General features: G+C 40.6%; 1 protein-coding gene across 3 annotated transcripts in view; it reads left to right on the top strand.

The window, feature by feature from the left end:
- Positions 1 to 13,057, top strand: part of KLHL3 (kelch like family member 3) — a 116,782-nt gene that overhangs the window by 3,300 nt on the left and 100,425 nt on the right. For 2 of the 3 annotated variants that reach the window (XM_059917156.1, XM_059917155.1), the window contains exon 2: positions 8,601 to 8,720. In XM_059917156.1, coding sequence (XP_059773139.1) covers positions 8,601 to 8,720 — 120 coding nt within the window. Of the gene's footprint in view, positions 1 to 8,600; positions 8,721 to 8,753; positions 8,796 to 13,057 lie in introns of those variants that run through there. The other variant, XM_059917157.1, reaches the window with a different exon arrangement.

The following is a 13,057-nucleotide window of genomic DNA, read 5'->3' as shown; positions in this document are numbered from 1 at the left end:
GTGAGTACTCAGTAAATGGTAGTTGCTGTTATTGTTGGTGTTCATCTATTGCCCTGTTGTACTCCATGGTTTGTGCTTGGATAGTACCCAGGGCTAACTTTAGGGCCTTCCTATATTTATAATCCAAAGAAGATTTTGTGGGACTGTTCCCATGAGAAAATTAGAGAGATCTTATCAGGTCATCATCTCCCATCCACCTAAACTTGTCTCCTCACAGTAAGATACCACACAGGGTGTGGCACTTCATCTTGTAGGATTCACCAACACCTACCTTAGTCCTCCTTTTTATAGACACCCTGAGGCATCTGGATGCTTTAGTGGTTTGGAACCATGAACTGGATACTCCTTTGTTCAGGCCAAAATCTTAAGAAGAAACTGAATTTACACTCACCTTTGCAGTATCCCCTAAGCGCTCCAGCTCTCTACAGAACCTTCTGATGCCAAGTTTCCCATCTCCCTCTGTGAAGAATCATTGTGCCTTGATCAGTCAGAGGTAGATGACTTTGTCTTCTGTTTTGCATAGGAAAAGGGTCTCCAGCTCTCAGCCACTACAGTGATAAATTGTGTGTGTGTGTGTATAGAGCAGATAGACATTGAAAATGACAGTAGCTCTGGCTACTGGGACTTAATTTAAGTTCTGGAAATCAGCCTTGTGGTTGGATTACAATAAATTCCCAACTTATATGAGGTACCTAGAATGGTCAAATTCATAAAGGCAGAAAGTAGAATGGTGGTTGCCAGGGGCTGGGGAGAGAGAAAAATGGGGAGTTATTGCTTAATGGGCATGGAGTTTCAATTTGGGGAAATGAAAAAGTTCTGGAAATGCATGGTTGCACAGGAACATAAATGTACTTAAAGCCTCTGAATTACACTCTTAAAAATAGTTAAAATGGTAAATTTCAAGTTACATATATTTTACCACAGTTACAAAAATTTACAGGCAAAGTCTCTGGCATATCCACAAGAATTGCAGAGAACCACAACTTTTGGAAGAAGCATCACAAAAAGGGGAAGTTGGTTGTCCATTTTTCGTAAAATTGTGGTGGTTTTCTTCATCAGAAGCATCGGGATGCCCCTGATTGTGAGGGGCACTGCGCGCCCAGCAGTGTGCCGTGAACTTGTGTGAGCAGTCCTCAGAGGGAGAACGGCTCGTCCTTATGGAGGAGAGCCTGCTCCTGGAACTGCAGGAACTTATCTTTCCATCCTTGATCAGGAACAGATAGAGCATATTTTTTGAAAGAACATGACATACACAGCCAATGCTCTCCAAATGCTGAGTTTTGCAATGCCAGGTGTGACACTGGCAAGACCTAGGGAAGAGCAAATGTTCAGTGTCCTAGCCTTTCTCTTTTCCTCTCAGCCCTCTCCCACCCCTAGAAGGCATGGGTGGAAACTTCTGTAGAAATTTTTGGGCATCACTGCTGCCTGAAGCATATGTGCATTTCAACCATGATAAATGAAACCAAAGTTTCCATTTTGGAAATACCTTTTGGTGAAGCAAGGTTTTCAACTGCAAGAAAACAAAGTCAGTTGAAAGAAACCTCTTGATTTCCCCACGCCCAGATTTGGGATTTTAGGCTTCTGCTTCTTGCTACATTTTAGATTGTTAAGACACATCCAGACAAGAACATTTTTGGGTAAGTTTTCTAAAGCAAGTGTTTTATTTGATGAAATTTGCCATTGTAGAATGACCTAATTTTTTTCAAATTCTGGATAAACCCTAAAACTAGGTTAGACTTAAAAAAGCATTAATGCACTATGTAAAAAATAACTTGAACATGTTTTGTTCTTAGGTATTTTTTTCCCTATCAAATAAGTTCAATGGTTGTCAAGTTAGAAATCTGTAACTTTTTATAATTTAAAAGGATTTTCAGACTCTCGGCCCAACTTTCCTGGACTTTTCTTTTTAACTTGTGAAAGTCTATTGTAGCCTCTATCAAAACCACACACATGGAAGAGCTCAGCTCTCCTAGTCAAACCAAATAGAAGCTTAGCTTCCAAAATGCCACATAATGAGGCTGTGTTTTCTTTTAGCCTTTCTCTCTCCTTGTCTCATTCTATCTGTCCGAACTCAAGTGTTTCTCTTATGTTTTACATTTTTTATGCAGCCCGCTTAAGCGATTTTCCCCTTGGTTTTGAAGGAACCTATCGGTGAATTGGGCTCTTAGGAATGTGATTAGTAGCATACCTGTTCTTGAGCTTGTTTATGAAGGAGCACATTATAAGAATGGCAGCAGCTGCTGGCCAGCTTTGATGAATCATGACAGGCTTGTGTGGAAATTCTAAGTTCTGTATAATTAATAATATCAACTCCCGTACATAATGCAGTTCCCCACAATCAGTGGAGTGAAACAGTGCTATGTCACAGGTCCTAGGGGATTCAGTCTGTTTCATTTAGCCTGGTTTGGCCATACCATGAAGAACCTCAGAGAGTGGATCATAAGGATTGAGCTCCCACTGGCCGATGGGCAGTGGACATTATCCCACGTCAGTGGACATTGCTATTAAGAGCATAGGCCCTGGAGTCAGACCTGGGGTTGAGTGTCAGTTCTCTACTTATTAGTTATGTGGGACTTTTGGACAAGTTTTATCTCAGTGCCTTGGGAGATAATACCTCATAGGGTTGTTCTGAAGATAAAATGAGATAGTAGAGGTAAAGTAAGCTTTCAGTAAATGTTAACTGTTACTGTTACCCAGGAGCTGTAGCTTACTGATACGTATCTTCCCTGTGTCCATGTGTCCTGTTGCAGGGAATCAGCTGATGCTGTGAACTGAGGTGGCACTGTGAAAGTGTAGGAGAATATGGAGCTCTATAGCAGCCTGTGTGTAGGGGGTGTTTTTTGATGACAGGACTGTACCATCACACCCTGAATCCTGCAGCCTGGGTATCTTCAAGTGCCAGGTCCTTCCTTCATCCAGATGCAGAAATCTAAATTTGGTCATTTTGTCCTTGAAGTTTAGGATTGAGAAATATGCTAGATCTGCAGTTTGCCCAGAGCCTGGTAGGTTCCGAAATCCTCTCTTGTCAGTTTCCTTTGCTGCCCAGACTTGGAGAAGTGGAGTCATGCTGATGAACTCATCATGACTGAGGTACAGCAGTCAGAGTGTCACTTTATTAATTTGCGATGAAAAGTATTACTGGCACGATGTTCCTGAGGGCCTGCTACCACTTTCTTGCTTCCTGAAGGAGAACCGTGGGGGAGGCCAACTTGATCAAGAGGCTCCACTGCGAGCTGGGGACTGAGTTAGGGCATTTGAGTGTTTATAGGTTTCAAGTTCCACAACAGGGATCTGACCTGAGGCTGAACCAAATGATTGTCCGATGATTAAATCATATCTTTCATAGATAGTGTTGGATGAGCTGGACCAAGGGCTTTCTCAGTCCGATTCTTTTTTTTCGATTTCCCTTTCTAAAGGACACTTTTGTTGAGGGATTTTAATGCATTCGGCATAGTCTTAACTCCGACTCAGAGTTGTGTTGCCCTCTTCAGGTGACTTTGACTCTCCTTATTCTGTCTCATCTATAGCCTGACCATAATGTGCTTGGGCTCTGTGTGTGTGGCCCATGCTGCCTGAACTTTATTTGCATCTCTTGAAGACTTGTAGTGGGGATGCAGTCCTTAACCCTCAGCAGCGTTTCTTAGACTCCCATTTCCTCTCCTCCCCATTCTCTCACACCCTGGATGCTCTGGAGCTCCTCGTTTGGCACATCCCCCAAACACTTCTGCACAACTGGATGCTCAGAGGTTTTTATGTCTCCTGCTTTGCTGACATGCCTTCGACTGTCCTTTCCTTTCCATTTTTTGCCTGGATTTTCCTTAGTGATGCAAAGAGCCTAAGAACTGACACAGTAAGCAGCAACCCTTCTTGCTTTCTTCCTTCTACTCTAGTTGAGTCTGGCTTTCTCTTCTCCGCCCGCCTCCACATCCTCCTGATACTGTATCACCAATGCAGAGGACTAGACTGGCTAAGAATGCCCCTCCCCTCCCCCCAGCACCTCCTATGGGGAGGAGGGTGGGGGAAGTTGAGAGGGATAAAGCTATAATTATTTTAATGAGGGGATGTGAGGAAAGATGGAATAATTGACGGGTATACCTCATTTACTTATCCATCCATTCAGTTACTCAGTAATCATTTATTGAGCACATGCCATGTGCCAGAGGCTAAGACTATAGAGGGAAATAAGATACCATCCTGGTTCTCATGGAGCTCAAAATCTAGGGTGGGCAGTGGTGTGCAAGAGCCAGCATTCACCCACTTGCCGGAGCTGCTTGTTAAATTTTTAAGAATTTTGTGAGTCAGTTATTAAATACAGCCCTTATTAAAAATTAAATTATGTAACTTACTAATAAATTACATTAAAAACAAGTGTAGTAAAGACTCATCACTTTCTAATTATTTTGCTAATATCTATGCCCTTTAGATTATGTCCATTATACTTGTGTAGTGGAAGTACTATGTGGTGGTATAATGCACATCTCTTCCCAGCTCCATGTGTTCAGTGAGATCCCATTGGTGGCTTGAAATCTGCCATGGTGGAGCTATCTACACCAAGGAAATTGGCAAATGTTACAAATCAGGGCTCCCTTCTTTGTAACCAGCTGTTACACATTTACCAGCACACACTCTGCGGGGGAGAGAAGAAGTAAGAGGAGTAAGAGGACACAGAGAAGTAAGAGGTAACTACAATATAATACAGAGGGAAGCACAGAGTACTGTGGGAACACAGAAGAGGGCAAGTTAGTCCAGGGTAGTGGAGGATGATAGAGAAGACCTTCAGCAAGAAGTCTGAAGCGCTGGTGGGAATGAGCTAGACATAGGGGACAGTGGGTGGGGATAGGGCAAAAGAGCCTGGTTTATTAAGGCAATTGTGAGTATTTTAGTACCTCAGTAACAAGAAGTCTTCAGGACAATGATGAGATTATGCAGGGCCAGGCTGGGTCTCTGACACTTATTCTGGATGCAGTGAGGAACCAGTGAGAGGTTTCACACAGAACATGCCATGCGCACAATGACATTCTGTAAAGATCATTCTGGAGTCTGTGAGGAAGTTACCGTAGTAACCCAGGTGAGAGATCATGATGGCCTGGACTGAAGTCGTGGTAGCAGTGATCGTGAGAAGGGAATGGGGTGGAGAGATATTAAAGGACCTAGGACCGATGGGACTTGTGGTTATATGCGAAGTGAGAGAGAGAGAGGGAGGGAAGAAGATATCAAGGATGATATCCCAGTTTCTGCCTTGGATAGGCGAGTGGGTAGTTGGTTATACCTCTGGGATCGAGAATATAGATAGAAGAGTAGGCTTGAGGGAGGGTGGGGAGCATGAGTTGAGTATAAGTTACTGTGAATAATCTAAGTAGGGGAGTCAATTCAGACACTGGATACATGGCTCTGGACTTTAGAGGAGAGGGGAGGGTGGGAGAAAAGGCTGTGGGAGGTGGCGTGCCATGAAGAGGGCCTGATGTTTAGAGTTTATGTATTTTTATGTATAACTTTTATAATTAATAGTCTGTGTGTATTGATTTGTAGTTTAACTCTGAAGACCAGCTCTACTTTCATTTTTTTAAATTGTTGGGTTGGGGGCAGTGGTTGGGGCAGACCATCCCTTTCTGCTGTGCTGTCTACCACTGTGGGGACAGTGAGAGGTCTTCAGATTAGAGTTCATTGATGAGAACGATGTAATGAAGACCTGCTGTGGCCATGGCCCTATGCTGGGAAGGTTAGGCTGTATGAGAGTCCTTGGACGCACAGTCCTTGCTCACCAGGAATGTCGAATCTAGCATGAGGGGGCTGGGTGGCTAAATATGTGCTGTGAAAAGGTACTCAAACACAGGTCAGTATTCTATGTGCCAACTGAGTTACAGGCCAGAAATACTACAGTGGTTTAGGGAAGGCAGAGATCACTTAGGACTGAAGTATTCAAAGGGCTTCACAGAGGAGGCAAAACTTAACTCACTGGACCATTCTGGAAGTCTGGAAAGTGCAAAGTCCAACACAACAAGGGAGAGCAAGCTTCCCAGTTACTAGTCACAGTGGAGGCTCTTGTCAGTGCTTCCAAAATGGCTCTATTTGGTCTACATCTCTTCCATGTATGTAAAATAGAACTAATAATTTCTGTCCCCTGGGCTTTTATGAGCGCTAATCTTACTAGTTCTCTGTCAGAAACCTTCAGTTGTTCCTGATCAGTACCAGATTATATTTTCTCTTCCTGTCTTTTAAGTGTCTCTACAGTTTGAAGACAACATTTATAATGAATATTTGTGCAGTGTTTTACAGTTTCTAAATTTACTCCAGGAATGCAAGTATAGTGTAGTATTAGAAAATATATGTCATATACCACATTAAAAGATTAAGGGGAAAAATCTGTATGATCATCTCATTAGATTCACAAAAACATTTGATAAAATTCAGTTTAACTTTATGATTAAAAAATAAAACACAAGGGAGTTTTCTTAATTTGATAAAGGCCATCTGCAGAAATCCTAAAATTAACACACAGTGACGAAACACTACAAACATCTTTTTTAAAAGCAGGAAGATGACAAGAATATTCATTAGCACACTTTATGTTCAACATTCTGTGATATATGACTAAAGGTGGCATAACAGGTGAGTGGGAAAAAGAAGAAGTATTCAATAAATGGAACTTACAAGAAAAAATTAGATCCGTATTTAATATAGTGACATAAAAATCAACATCAGATAAAATAAGGGCTTAAATATCAAAAGCAAAAATGTTAAACTTTTAGTATAAAATAGAAATTTATATCCGTCTGGCATGGAGTAGGGAAGGACACTAACTACAAAAGAAATTATACTTGTGGAATTTTTAATATGAAGTTTTTTATCTTTACTGGGTTCTCCCCTTCCTTGATAACATTCTATGTTTTGAGATTTTCTTCACCTTTTTAAACACATGATTCTAATCATCTGTCTTGATATTTATCATACTGTGCTCAGCTAACTTCTTTGCACCCAGAATGCAGGCAGTCCCCAAGTTCAGAGGTCTGTAGCTTACATTTTCATGCTGAACTGAAAGTGGGAAGGAAGCCAGGAGAGGCATCTATCCTGGTCAGACAAGCTGTGGGTCTGGCATGCTGGTTATATTGGAATGTTCCAATGGTTACCAATCCCAGTGTGAAATCGAGAGAGACTCTCAGGTCCCCAGAACTTCTTCTTAACCATAGCAACGCCTATGTTGAGCCAATTTGCAAGGCTAGGTGGTAGCATAAACAGAGGCCCACTAGGGGAAGGCAAAGGAAGCTACTCTCAGTGTCTTAGAGTTGGAGTGAACTGTGGGTCCCCAAATCTACACAAGTGGAGAAGGTTCTGTTTTTCTACTATCAAAGCAGAGCTTAACCTGGTCCAAACAGACATAACTCCAATGTCCTGGACTTGACTTGGAGCTGAATAGTTTTATCAGTTTGGGGAGAAGGTCCTTTCCTTACTCATTTTTTGGGTTCTTCTTTCCCACCCCACCATCGAGTTGAGACTTGTTGCTCAGGAGTGATTGGGCATCTAGCTGGCATCCCATAGGAATCTGAGTGTTTTGTCTTTGGTATAGAGGGCTTTGAGATTATGGGCGGCTCTTGCTAGTCACAACCTGCTCATTTAGCCCACATAGGTAGTCTTTTTATAACCATTACAATCCCTTGTCGTTCTATGGGATTATGGTTTTGCCAAAGCTTTCACTCTTGTGCTGCTGTTCTCCATGCTGTAGCCAATGTGGTCCTTCTAAAGCACAAATGTGTTCACCTACTTCCTGCTCCACTTCTTTGCTTAAAACTCTGATGGCTTCTCATTGTTTTAGAATGAAATCCAAACTCCTTAGCTTTGTTTATGACACTTAAAAGACTGCTCAGTCTTCTAGCCTTTTCTCTTGATACTCTCCTTTAGTTTTACTGAACTTCCAGTGCTTTGAACGTACTTGACTCCTTTTCTCTGGGTCTTTGTTCATATTGTTTCCTCTGCTGTTTCCCATCTTCCTTTTTACCTGGCTAATTTCTGCTCTTCCTTAAGACTTCTGTTTTTCCTCAGCTTCTAGCAAGTTTTTCCTCAACCTGCCAGCACTGGGATAGTTGCCTATCCTTTGTGCTTCTGAGAAATGTTTACTTGGCTTTCTCTGTCACTGAACTCTAAGCTTTTGTGAAAGCAAGGTCTGTGATTTCCTTATTGTTGTGTTTCTCTGGAATTTAAATACAGTGCTTGGCACATAGTAAACTCCTTTAAATGTTTGTTGAATGAACCAACATCCCTGTGAAGTGAGTGGTATAGTGCTTAATCTCCCCTCACCCCCTACCCTTTTAGGGATGGAGAGATGGAGGATAAGGACCTCCCACAAAGTTACACCTGTTCTTGATGGAAGAAGCTGAGCTCGGATCTGAGGGGTGCATTTTCTGAGGGGTGCATTTTGCACTGGAAGATCCTGAAGAAATTCCTGACCCAGTGATTTCCTTCCCTGCTGGGTCTGTGGTGAAGAGAACAGGCTGACAGAGATGCCCCTGGTGGGTGGGCAAATGCATGGGTTTGTGGCAGTTGGATGAACGAGTTTACCAACATGTGATCCTCTCTTTCCCTTCCCACTCCCTTCCTGTTCACAGCATCAAGCTGAGCTCCCAGCCCCCAGTACAGGCTGGGGATGACGAAAAGAACCAGAGGACGATCACTGTCAACCCTGCCCACATGGGGAAGGCGTTCAAGGTTATGAATGAACTGCGGAGGTACTTTTCCTATTTTGCTCATGCCCTTTTGGAAGGAACTTGCTGGGTGAGCGTCATCAGGGACTGAGAACAAAGGTCAGAACACCACCAACCAGTGAAGTCTGACTCTTCCTCACCCACACTCGTCAGTTGGCTTTCCCTTTCAAACTCTGATAGAGACAGAATGGCTTCCTCAAATCTCTCTCTTTCCTTTGTATTTATTTAACACCTATTGTTTCAGTGCTTAATCACTGGGGACAAAAATCCATTATGGTTACAGCAGTTCTGTTCATAAACTTGATTTCCAACTGAACCAGCTGCATGAAGGCCAGTAATAGAATGATTGCAACACCTACACACAATTGCAGATTAAAGATTGTGGGTGCCAGGCATTTTCTTTGGGCCTCCCTCTCTCATGCTTTGGTCTGAACTTTTGTCTTTGTCAAGACAACCACATGAATGGAAGAATACCTAGCTTCTAAAATGCAGTTTAACTCTATAAAGAAAGAAATGAAATGCAGAAGCACTCATCCTCACTGAGCTAAACAGTGAGGGGTGCGCAGACTATTTGTAAGGTCAATGTGCATGTTTGCTGAGCTTTGTTGAGAGACAGGTTCAGGGCACTGAACGTGTTTTTCTGTACGAAGGCTGTGCATACAATCTCTCCTTTATCAGAGAGCTCAGAAGCTTCCTTCGCTCATGGCATTATTTGTTATCTTTTTTATTGAAATACAGTTGGTTTACCATGTTGTGATAGTTTCAGGTGTACAGCAAAGTGATTCAGTTATATATATATATTCTTTTTCAGATTCTTTTCCATTATAGATTATTACAAGATATTGAATATAGTTCCATGTGCTATACAGTAAATCTTGTTTATCTGTTTTATATATAGTAGTGTGTATCTGTTAATCCCAAACTCCTAATTTGTCTCTCCCCCACCCTTTGCTCTTTGGTAAACATAAGTTTGTTTTCTATGTCTGTGAGTCTATTTCTCGTTTGTAAATAAGTTCATGTGGATCATTAGTTTAGATTCCACATATAAGTGGTATCATGTGATATTTAGCTTTCTCTGTCTGACTTACTTCACTTAGTATGATAATCTCTAGGTCCATCCATGTTGCTGCAAATGGCATTATTTCATTATTTTTTATGGTTGAGTAGTATTCCATTTATATATATATATATATATATATATGTAAAAAATGATGGTGTATATATATCTATCTATATCTATATCATATATATATATATATATATATATATATATATATATATATATTGTATATATATACCATATCTTCTTTACCCCTTCATCTGTCAATGGACATTTAGGTTGCTTCCATATCTTGGCTATTGTAAATAGTGCTGCTGTGAACATTGGGGTGCATGTATCTTTTTGAACTAGAGTTTTCATCTTTTCCAGATATATGCCCAGGAGTGGGATTGCTGGATCATATGGTAGCTCTATTTCTATTTTTTTAAGGAAATTTCATACTGTTCTCCATAGTGGCTGTACCAAGTTACATTCCCACCAACAGTGTAGGAGGGTTCCCTTTTCTCCACACCCTCTCCAGCATTTATTATTTGTAGATTTTTTGATGATGGCCATTCTGACTGGTGTGAGGTGATGCCTCATTATAGTTTTGATTTGCATTTCTCTAAAAATTAGTGATATTGAGCATCTTTTCATGTTTCTGTTGTGCCCATGCCATTATTTACCGCATATTTCATCCTATTGTGAGTTGTAACTGTTTATACCCTCTTTGTAGTTCACGTGTTCCCTGAGGGCAGGGGCAACTTCTGAATCATTTTAATCTCTAGCGCCTCGTACTTCATAGGAGCTTTGAGTTAGCCACCAAAGATGCCCAGACATACTGGCTAGGCTCTGGGATGCGTGGGTGAGGGTGCAAGGTAAAAAATGATGATAAGTCAATGAAAATGGTCTTTCTACAGTACAAATAGGTGTTATGAAGGAAAACTGCATCAGGTGCCTGCCAGGTGGTAGGTATACAATAATTGTTAGTTTCTTAAAGGGTGTCTTGAAAGCAAGCATGTCAAACCGCAACTTTGGAGAACACTTCCTAAAGGGGAAGATGCTTGAGCTAAATTCTGAAGAACAAGTAAGAGTTAGAGAGATGAAAAGTGGTAAGGTTAGGGGGAAGTCTTCCAGCCAGAGAAAATGGCATGAGCAAAAGCACATATAGCTGAAGATGTGTTTTTTGGGTAGGGGCTTAAACTACTTGTAAACAAAAATTCTATATTCATTTACTCATTTCTCCTTTCTGCAAGGCCTAGTCTTTGGCATTAAAAACCAAGTTAAATTAGATTTGTCTTATGCCCTACTGATCAAAATTTTTAAAATTTATTTATTTTATTTTTGGCTGCGTTGGGCCTTCATTGCTGTGCATGGGCTTTCTCTAGTTGCGGCAAGCGGGGGCTGCTCTTCGTTGTGGTGCACGGGCTTCTCCTTGCGGTGGCTTCTCTTGTTGCGGAGCACGGGCTCTAGAGCGCAGGCTCAGTAGTTGTGGTGCACGGGCTTTGTTGCTCTGTGACATGTGGGATCTTCCCGGACCAGGGCTTGAACCCATGTCCCCTGCATTGGCAGGCGGATTCTTAACCACTGCGCCACCAGGGAAGCCCTACTGATCAATTTTTATTAGGCTTCCTGCCAGAATTCCTAGAAGCTCCATCCATAGTTGTTTTAGGCAGTGGGCAGTGCTAACGTTCAATCCTAATTCTCTTTTGTCACTAAAGAGTTTGTGTTGTGTTCCCTAGACACTGTTGAAGTTCCTCATTTAGTTCCCTTGAGTATGGCTTGTGTCCTTTGTCTGATTTAAGACTTCAGGTCTCCAAATAAACAACCTAACTTTACACCTCAAGGAATTAGAAAAAGAAGTTCAATCTAAGCTCAAATTTAGCAGAAGGAAAGAAATAATAAAGATTAGATAAAATGAAATAGAGACTAGAAAGACAATAGGAAAAAAATCAATGAAACTAAGAGCCGTTTCTTTGAAAAGATAAACAAAATTGACAAATCTTTAGCTAAGCTAACCAAGATAAAAAGAGAGAGGACTCACAGTTATAAATGAAAGAGGAGACGTTACAACTGTTATCACAGAAATACAAATCATTACAAGAGGCCACTATGAAGAATTATATACCAACAAATTGGATAACCTAGAAGAAATGGATAAATTCCTTGAAGCATATAAACTATGAAGGCTGAATCAAGAAGTAGAAAATCTGAACAAACCAGTAATGGTTAAGGAGATTGAATTGGTAATCAAAAATCTCTCAACAAAGAAAAGCATGACCAGATGGTTTCACTGGTGAATTCTACCAAACTTTCAAAGAATAATTAACACTAGTCCTTCTCATACTCTTCCCAAAACTTGAGGAGGAGAGAATACTCCCAAACTCATTACCAGCATTACCCTGATACCAAAGCCAGCTAAGAAAACTGTAGGCCAATATCCCTGATAAATATTGATGCAAAAATTCTCAACAAAATTCTAGCAAACAGTATATGTATGATCTGGTAAAATATGATCTGATAAAAGGGTCATATACCATGATCAAGTGAGATTTATCTCTGGGATGCAAGGGTGGTTCAAGATAATGAAATCAATAAATGTGATACACCACATTCATAGAATGAAGGATAAAAATCATAAGATCCTTTCAATAGATGCAGAAAAGCTGTTTGACAAAATTCAACATCCTTTCATAATAAAAGACTCCCAACAAATTGGGTATAGAAGGATCATACCTCAACATGTTAAAAGCCCTGTATGACAAACCCACAGCTAACATCATAATGGTGAAAGTTTGAAAGCTTTTTCTCTGAGGTCAGGAAAAAGAAAAGGGTGCCCACTTTCACCCTTCTTTTTGAACATAGTACTGGAAGTTCTAGCCAGAGCAGTTAGGCAAGAAAAAGAAATAAAAGGCATCCAAATTAGAAAGAAGAAGTAAAATCATCTCTGTTTGCAGATAACATGATCCTATATATAAAAAACCCTAAAAAACTCCACCAAAAAACTGTTAGAACTTAAAAACAAATTTGATAAATTGCAGGATACAAAATCAATATACAAAAGTCAGTTTCATTTCTATACAATAACAAACTATCTGAAAAGGAAATAAAACAATCTCATTTACAATAGTGTCAAAGCAATAAAATATTAGGAATAAATTTAACCAAGAAGGTGAAAGATCTGTACACTGAAAACCATAAGACATTGATGAAAGAGATTGAAGAAGAGACACAGATAAATGGAAAGATATCCCGTACTCGTGGATTGAGAGAATTAATATTGTTAAAATGTCCATACTCTCCAAAACCATCTATAGATTCA

This window comes from Balaenoptera ricei, chromosome 3 (assembly GCF_028023285.1).
Source record: "Balaenoptera ricei isolate mBalRic1 chromosome 3, mBalRic1.hap2, whole genome shotgun sequence".
In the NCBI taxonomy this organism is placed as follows: Eukaryota; Metazoa; Chordata; class Mammalia; order Artiodactyla; family Balaenopteridae; genus Balaenoptera; species Balaenoptera ricei.
This window is presented reverse-complemented; position numbering and strand designations above follow the sequence as displayed.